At 32.4% G+C, this 8,131-nt stretch overlaps 1 protein-coding gene across 5 annotated transcripts; it reads left to right on the forward strand.

Annotated features, from left to right (window-relative positions):
• Window positions 1-2,104: 2,104 nt before the first annotated feature.
• LOC109239948 (tRNA-splicing endonuclease subunit Sen54-like) lies at window positions 2,105-6,844 on the forward strand. 5 transcript variants are annotated; one of them, XM_019406554.1, is made up of 5 exons: window positions 2,105-2,208; window positions 2,577-2,733; window positions 2,839-2,970; window positions 5,597-5,992; window positions 6,329-6,844. In XM_019406554.1, the coding sequence occupies exons 2-5, from the start codon at window positions 2,606-2,608 to the stop codon at window positions 6,465-6,467; spliced, it is 795 nt and encodes a 264-aa protein (XP_019262099.1). In that variant the 5' UTR covers window positions 2,105-2,208; window positions 2,577-2,605; the 3' UTR covers window positions 6,468-6,844. The 5 variants fall into 5 exon arrangements, with proteins under 5 accessions (XP_019262099.1, XP_019262101.1, XP_019262102.1 ...); XM_019406556.1 differs by having other exon boundaries at window positions 2,106-2,208; window positions 2,640-2,733; window positions 2,844-2,970; XM_019406557.1 differs by having other exon boundaries at window positions 2,106-2,208; window positions 2,647-2,733; window positions 2,844-2,970.
• Window positions 6,845-8,131: the final 1,287 nt, after the last annotated feature.

Below are 8,131 nucleotides of genomic sequence, written 5' to 3' on the forward strand. Positions count from 1 at the left end.
TTATCCCTATCATTTTTAATCGCTTCCAAAGAGGATGTTAGATCTTTAGTTGTAACCAAATCACTGTTCCCAAAAATAGTTTTGAAGTTGGCTGAACGTTAATATTGGAAATCGTAATTTTTGTAGAACTCAGAGTTCTAGTGCAATCATACTATTAAAATTTAAAGGTATTACAATTTTATCCGATATAAACTTAGTTGTACTTTAGTTTTCAAAGGATACAAAAATCAGATCAATATTTTGGGGATATTTTGGTCGTTCAACATTTAGCGTTTTAACATTCGTGCTTTTATAATAACTAGCCTCTATGTACGTAGGTTGTACATATATCTTTCGCTAGTCAGTGAAAATTCTTGTGAAATAAAATTAATATATGTTATGTAAATTTTGTATATTGCACGTATTTGCGTACGTTGTGATGAATAGGCATACTTGCGAAAAGTTGGGTGATGTGGAATTTGAAAATTTCTAAGCTACAGTAATTAGTTTATTTACATGCCTATTTCACGTAAAAAAATCTTAAAGTATTTTGAATTCTATGATAAATTTCTAGAGTCTAATTCTTAGATAACTTTTCAGTACGCTTTTGTACATCAGTATAATTTAATTTTAGAATAGCATAATAGACGGTTAATATTTTGAGATTACTTTTGTGATTCTATATTTAGCATTCTAATAAAAGTTATTACATGGAACAACTCATCACAAAATACCAAAAGCCATATAATTCAACTATAATCCTCAAAGTTATTTTACATATTCCTATCATATAAGAGATCTTACTAACTTTCTTCCCGGGGGTCTCTTTAGCAGAAAAAGCTAAATTCAAACATTCCTAATCTTCATGTTTCTTTGTCCTAGCAAATATCTTAGACTACATGGGATATTAATTTTTTTTATGCTGACAAAAAAAAAAAAAAGCAAAAAATAAAAGAGAAAACAAGGTAAATTGTAATCATTAGTAAGAACAAATAAATATTAAAAAACACAACGAAATTATTTGCATGAAACACGTGTACTCTGCAAAGAAAATTGAAGAAGTGTTTAATTAGTTGTTCTATTTGGATAAACAAATCAGTATCCAAACACAATTTAGCATGAAACACAATCTTATTTGATAATTTTTTTGACTGCTTTTCTTAGTTAATATAGTTAACGTAAAGAGGTATCTTTACGAATGAATTGTCTTACATACACTCAAATTAAATTGGATGTAATTATGATCACGTATATATCAGAATTCCAGGGTTAAATTCCTATTTTAGTACAACTCGTCATCTTAGCGGGTGTATTTCAGTTTGTCCTTTCCTTGTGAAGATTAATGTAAATAATTAAGGAAATAAAAGTCGATCAATATTTTGAAGATATTTTAGTCCTTCAACATTTAGCTTTCAGCAATCGTGCTTTTATAATAATATAAAAATATAGATATAGATATAGAAGATACAGAATATAGATATAGATTTTACAAGTCAAACACATTATATAGTATATATAAGAGAGATAGAGAGACATTTTTCAAAATTTATATTCATGCATATTGGATATACCTTAAGGGGTCGTTTGGTAGGGAGTATAAGAATAGTGCAGATAAGGTGTATTAGTAATGCAGGGATTAGTAATGCATGGGTTAGTAATGCAAGCATTAGTTATGCAGATATTATTTCTTATCTATTGTTTGGTGTGGTGTATTAAAAATTATAATGCATTGCATAATTTTTAAGAAAAATAGTTGTTTACAAAAATGTCATCCATATTCTCTAGCTTTAAGGGACTTTAAGGACAATTTTGTCTTCAACCATACTAATGCATGCATTAATAGCCTTGGTATTACTAATGTCATGATTTTCTGTGCATTACTTATACATAGGATAATACCAAGTATGATGTATAATTAATACGCACAGGTTGAAAAAATGTACTAAACAAGGTATTAGTAATACAGAGAGTTAATGCTTACATTATTTTTTCTAATACCTCCTACCAAACAACCCCTAAGACTAGTACTAGTAGCGGTATATAGGCTTCTTCAAGAAAGACATTTGTAAACAATGGGCTTCTTTTTCATTTGGGCTGAGGCCCATTAACGTGACCCGCCAGCATACAACTTCAATTTGGGGAAATTCTTGTTTTGCGCTCTCTCTCTTCTACGGCTATTCTGCTAACATCTCCAGCCTCCCTCGATTCAACGGCACAGGCCACAATAAGGTCACTTCTCTTCTTTTCCTCTTTTAAATTCTTGTTCTTTTATTATTTGTGTTAGTTTATAAGCTCTCGTTTTTTTTTCTGGTTAGTTAAATTTATTTTGTGTTGCATTTTTTTGGTTTGTGTTACATTCGAATTCCGCAACCTATTGTTAAAGTAAACAACTTTAAATTGCTTAGAGAATATGCACAATCATCAACTCACATTTTTCAGTATAACTTTTGCTTGCTAATTGATGAGATTATTGGAGTTATTTACATCGTAATGTATTTAGCTAAAATTTGTCTCTACTTTTTGTTTTGTAATCAATTATTAGTGTCTCCACTTGGTAAGGTTGCTGTAATTCGTGCAAAACTTTTTTCTTCTGGTAGGCTATAGGAATTTGTAATTCATTCCATCTATGGAAACTGATAAGTGGGCAAGTTTTATGGAAGGAACTAGTGATTCTGAAGGTTATGGGGAGGATCTTGATGATGATGACATTTGCTGTGCATATGCATCCACCGATATACCCCAGTTGCAGTTCAGGTTTCATCTCGTGATATAGAAGCGTGTTGTCTTGTTCCGAATTTTATCTTTATTTATTAAAAATAAACTTGCTAAAAGCAATGTGACTGTGCATATTTTACATAGGAAAGATATTTCAAGATCACGGTGGCTTGACCAGTTTGGTATGGCTGAGGTTGTGGAGAGGAAGGGTGGATTGTGGACAACTACTGGGATAGTTCGTAATGGCAAGATATACTGCTTCATTGAAGAGATTTTGTAGGTGATGAAAATTCTATTTTTGTTATTTCCTTTTAGTTGAAGTAGGGGTGTCAAATGGGGCAGGGCAGGTTAGGGCGGGGCGGGGCAAGCCTTGACCTGCTAATATTTTGACCCGCCCTGCCCTGCCCTATTTAGCATTTTTTCAAATTTTGCCCTGCCCTGCCCCGCCCCGCCCCGCCCCGTTTAGGCTTTTTTGTATTTTTTTTTTCTAATTTGTAATATTATGTTTATGCTTTTTTCCCTATTATGGGAAGTGTCCTTATTAGTTCGTTTTTAAAAATATCAAATATTAAAATAAATTCAAAATAATTTGAAGCGGACTAATAAAATGTTCAAAAGTTATTATGTATTAAAAATTATAATATTCAGAAATGCAAATTGGCTTACACTTTCAAAATGCAAAATATACTACTATAATTGATGTATTGTGTCAAGCAATGTTTTAAAAGGCGGGGGCGTGAGGCGAGGCGTTTTACCTCTGACGAGGCGAGGCGTAAGCCCTGAGACATAAGGCGTAAGTCCCACGGATCTTTAAATTTTACTAATTTCAAGAATTTTAGGATAGCATAAAATGAAAATTAATTATAAAAATTACATTAAAATCACAAAATTATAACAAATAATATATTTAAAATATTAATAAATTATAATTCAACTATCAATAATATGAAAAGTATGACATATATCATAATGTGCAAATAGTTGCAATGTCGTTACAACTCAAGCATCAAAAGTAATGTATTCGATACAAAATCTTATATGTATCTCTTAAGGAGTAATGAATTTTGAAAGAATTTCGATACTATAATTTGATATTTTTATTAAAATACTCCTTTTATTTAATATGCTTTCTATTTGAAAGAGAATTTATATAAAAATACAATTCACAATTTAAATATGATTCTCAAGCATCATTCATTTTTAAGTTTCAACAAGTTAATAAAGTGACACACAATTCACCATACAATACCATGATAACTAATTATTTGTACATAGTTACTAGCTAATATTGAGATATTAAATTAATAAATATTGTATCTCGTAAACGCGAAAAGAAAAATAATTATAAAAAAATTATGGACTACTCCATTATATAGTAAAGACATAATAATAGTTAATAAATAAATACTTTTTAAATGAAAGATTTATTTAAAATTAACTATCATAGCAGTCTTAGTGGATAACGTGCAATAATTTTTATTTTAATTATGACAATACTCTCAACTTAATAATTTATACTTAGGAAAAAAGTAATTTTGAGTAGTCAACGATTTATTAAGAAAATTGAAGATTTACAAGGTTAATTACATACAATGACATAAAGTTCTATTAGGCGAGCCCAGTACGCTGGGCGTTGGGCGTGTCCGGGGCGTAAGCCCCGATGGTCGAGGCGTAAGTCTCACAGAACTAAGTCCCACACATAAGCCCAGGGGCGTTTTACGAGTGCTCCGCCCCGGGGCGAGCCCCGGGCGAGTCCCAATTCTGCCTTTTAAAACAGAGGTGTCAAGTAATTTGTGTTCATTTCACATTTAAGAGTTTTGGAAAGATACATGTTTCAAAAAAGTTATTTTTCTCTCTTTCTAATGGAAGATGCAAATAATAATGTTCCATAAAATGTTTATTCTCTTTCTTAAGTTTCAGAAAATTCATTTAATCCTTCTACTTGTAATTTCCACAATTAATCTATTTTAATTATGGATAATTTTATGTTTTTTAAAATTGTGGGACCAGACATCATATAACTCAACAGCTTGTCCAATCATAATGGTATTACCATAAGTATACTTAAGCACATTAAAGGTTATCATAAGTATACTGCACAGGGTACTGGTATTACCATTAAAGTAATAGATGAAACTGCTATCCTTACTTTCCCTACTGTCCAGTACCCTGCCCTATTAAAAATTTTTAAAAATAATAATTTGCCCTGCCCTGCCCCGCCCTGCCCCATTAAATTCTTTCCCTGCCCCGCCCCATTTAAGGTTATCCCTGCCCCGCCCTGCCCCAATTGCCATCCCTAAGTTGAAGAGTTAAAACTATTACTTTGAGTTGAGGCATAATTTTGAATAAGCTATGAGAAAAATAAGAACAGAGGACATCGACTTTGTTTTCAGAATATTTGGTCAGAGTTCAAATAATTGATCCTGTTTGGTTGAGAAGAGAAAAGGACGTATTTTTCTTTAATATCTTAACAAACCACGAAAGACTTATTATATCTCTTGTTTTTATGGGCTGCAAAAGTGAAAATTGAATAATTTGGTTAATAATTTGGGATACTTTTTCTGTTGATCTTTTCCTCATCAATGACTATGGCTGATTTTGGTATAAAATTTGGATACTCCTGAGTGATATTTTAATTACCTCTCTGAGTTATGCTTGTGTATTTTAATTGCACACTCGTTTATTGCTTCAACATGTTAGAAAGAGTAGTCTGGGTGGAGAAAGAGAGTAGAAGCAAATGGATAAAGTCTGTAAATAGAAAGATAACAGGTATTTAATGGTCAGTTTGTCATTTGACATATTTATTTGTATGAGGAACTGATATGAAAATTTATGTTTAATTTGAGATTTTCTCTTCTGCAATTGCCCGTGTTTAAAGAATGATACTATTTTTTTCATGTAGATATCTTGCTGAAATTGGGGCTCTGCATCTCTTCGGTAATGATGACACACCCCTTTCTCTGGAACACATATACAGCAAGGTTGCAGAAGGAAAAAGTGGATGTTCCTTGGAATACTTTGAAGCATATAAGCACTTGAAATCTCTTGGTTATATAGTCGGGCGTCATGGTATTCCTTGGTCAGTGAGAAGGTCAAAAGTAAATTGTGCTATTAACCAAGACTCGCTGGAGACTGCTCAAACTGGAGATGAAGAATCAAGAAACAATGTTCTCATCTCTGAAATGTTTAGTAACATGCAAATTGGTGGTCTGAGACTGGCTTTTGACGTTTACCCTCCTAATAGCAGATTCAGAAAGTCTGCTCCTGGTGATCCCTATTTTGTACTTTGCCTTGCTAGGTACGGTACTTTGTTAATGTGGTTCATTATATTATGGTGCTTAGTGCCTATTATAATTTTCTGAATCTTTGCCTCCTATTATTTAGCTGATTATAGGGACTTGTAGTTCAGCAATTCTATATTTCTTCTATGGGTGAGCATTGCTGAATGTTTAAGAGTATAGATAGATTTGCCAGCTTGGATGATATTCATACAAAAGTAGTACTAGGTTTTTATGTTTCCTATTTATTCCTTACTCCTGACCTATCTGATTCCCTGCACTATTTTGTATGACCTTGTTGATCCACATTAACTGTCGAAGTAGCTTATTTTATGTGTGATATATTTTTCTTGCAGTGAGTATCCACCTTCCAAAGAAGAAATCGAAGATCTTGAGAGACATTCTCATGGTATTCCTTTGAAATTCTGTCTGGTTGAGCATGGGCGTGTAAGCTTTTTCTCATTCAACAAAGTTGAGCTTCCTATCCTTTCATGATCCCTTCGAGCAACAACAACAGCAACAACAACCCAGTAAAATCCTACGAGTGGGGTAGTGTGTACGCAGACCTTACCCCTACACTGAGAGAGTAGAGAGGCTGTTTCCGATAGACCCTCGGCTTTCATGATCCCTTCGAGCATTGAATGCAAATCTTGGCATGCCCTGAGAAGAGCTAAGGTACAATTATGGATTTTAGGTTTGTGGATTGATGTTTCACCATTGTGTAATTGCAACACATTATTCAGACAAAAAGTATGTTTGACTGATGAAGGTGGACCTTGTCTCCTATGTTATACAAGTCTTATGATCTTATCTTCTCTTCCCTCAATGTTGTTAAAGCTGAAGGTTGATACTAAATGTTATTGCTTAATGCTTACCATACGTGTTACATTGGTGAAATTTACTCTAGTTATATAAATAGTATTAGCATTTGAAAAGATTCTAGTCTTTTTTCTTGTTAAATATATAAATTGGAATAGTATCTTCACTAATACAAATCGGGACAAATATTTTTTCTTAGAGATAATTGCACATAAGTACATACTACAGTCCGCATATATACATTGCAACTAGATGGGGGATTTGTATCTATACCCGCTTTTTGGGTTACGTTTTAACTTGTGTCCGCTTTGTAAAAAAAATTGCAAGCGTGCCCACTTTTTCGCGTAACTTCAGCATACGGGGCTGAAGTAGCAAAGGCAATCACGCAAAACTTCAGCATTCTAGTAGACGGGCCTGAATTAGCAAGTGTGCTGAAGTTTTTGTTTGTAATTGCTCAACTTAAGCATAGTAGCTGAAGTTTTGTTCTCTATTTGCTGAAGTTTTGTTTGTAATTGCTGAACTTAAGCATAGTAGCTGAAGTTTTGTTCTCTAGTTGCTGAAGTTTTTGTTTGTAATTGCTGAACTTAAGCATAGCAGCTGAAGTTTTGTTCTCCATTTGTTGAAGTTTTTGTTTATAATTGCACTAAATAAGCTGAAGTTTTTTTGTCTTGTATTCATTAGTTTTGTCATTAAGCTTTTTCAAAAACTTCAGCAGAAGATGCTGAAGTTATTTAGTTCATTTATAAAAACTACAGCACTAAATAAGCTGAAGTTTTTTTGTCCTGGATTCATTAGTTTTGTCATAAAGCTTGTTCAAAAACTTCAGCAGAAGATGCTGAAGTTATTTAGTTCATTTATAAAAACTTCAGCACTAAATAAGCTGAAGTTTTTTTGTCCTGGATAAGCTTTTTCAAAAACTTCAGCAGAAGATGCTGAAGTTATTTAATTCATTTGTAAAAACTTCAGCACTAAATAAGCTGAAGTTTTTTTGTCTTGGATTCATTAGTTTAAGCTTTTTCAAAAACTTCAGCAGAAGATGCTGAAGTTATTTGATTCATTTGTAAAAACTTCAGCACTATATAAGCTGAAGTTTTTTTTGTCTTGGATTCATTAATTTTGTCATAAAGCTTTTTACAAAAACTTCAGCAGAAGATGCTGAAGTTATTTAGTTCATTTGTAAAAACTTCAGCACTAAACAGCTGAAGTTTTGAAAAGCTTTTAACATACTAGATAATAATCACCTTATCTTTCATAGTGTATTACTATTATAAATAATCAGATTGCCAACAATAGCTAAATCATAAATTTTGGCAATATAAACGTGAAAAGAACAGAATTAC

Source organism: Nicotiana attenuata, unplaced genomic scaffold, assembly GCF_001879085.1.
Source record: "Nicotiana attenuata strain UT unplaced genomic scaffold, NIATTr2, whole genome shotgun sequence".
NCBI classification, from domain to species: domain Eukaryota; kingdom Viridiplantae; phylum Streptophyta; class Magnoliopsida; order Solanales; family Solanaceae; genus Nicotiana; species Nicotiana attenuata.

Coding starts and splice junctions, on each gene's coding strand:
- LOC109239948 (XM_019406554.1), top strand. CDS start 2,606: ATGGAAACTGATAAGTGGGCAAGTTTTATGGAAGGAACTAGTGATTCT. Junction 2,971..5,596: donor TGCTTCATTGAAGAGATTTT/GTAGGTGATGAA, acceptor TTTTTCATGTAG/ATATCTTGCTGAAATTGGGG. Junction 5,993..6,328: donor TTTGTACTTTGCCTTGCTAG/GTACGGTACTTT, acceptor TTTTTCTTGCAG/TGAGTATCCACCTTCCAAAG.